Source organism: Eurypyga helias, unplaced genomic scaffold (assembly GCF_000690775.1).
Source record: "Eurypyga helias isolate BGI_N326 unplaced genomic scaffold, ASM69077v1 scaffold21814, whole genome shotgun sequence".
NCBI classification, from domain to species: domain Eukaryota; kingdom Metazoa; phylum Chordata; class Aves; order Eurypygiformes; family Eurypygidae; genus Eurypyga; species Eurypyga helias.
In genome coordinates this window covers 8,069-8,381 of record NW_010247142.1, presented here as the reverse complement: position 1 = coordinate 8,381, position 313 = coordinate 8,069, and the positions used below count along the sequence as shown (strand labels likewise).

Genomic DNA, 313 nt, shown 5'->3' with positions numbered 1-313 from the left:
GCTGCTAGAGCGGGTTTCTGGAAGCTGGGCATGCTTGCGTCTGATGGGATGGGGTCATGACGGATGGTCTGGGGGTTATGGTGGCAGATGGGACATTGTGGGGCTGGGGGAGTGCACGCAAGAAAGACCTGGCAAGGCTGGGGCAAATGGTGCGTGAGTCCTCTAGCCTTTGAGAGCTTCTCCACTGCCCCTCCGTCCTCTTCTGCTCCCCAGTCAACTGTCCAGTCCTACCTGGAGGGGGTAAGTGCAGGGCTGGAGCAGCTGCGGTCGGCGGCCCAGGAGGTGCAGAGCGTGTGCCAGGACCTGGGGGCTG

General features: G+C 62.6%; 1 protein-coding gene across 1 annotated transcript in view; it reads left to right on the top strand.

The window, feature by feature from the left end:
* Positions 1–313, top strand: part of EXOC3L1 (exocyst complex component 3-like 1) — a gene marked incomplete at its 5' end in the record, with an annotated part of 7,602 nt that overhangs the window by 1,149 nt on the left and 6,140 nt on the right. Inside the window, 1 exon segment of the mRNA XM_010150652.1 lies at positions 214–309. Within this exon segment, the coding sequence (XP_010148954.1) occupies positions 214–309 (96 nt within the window).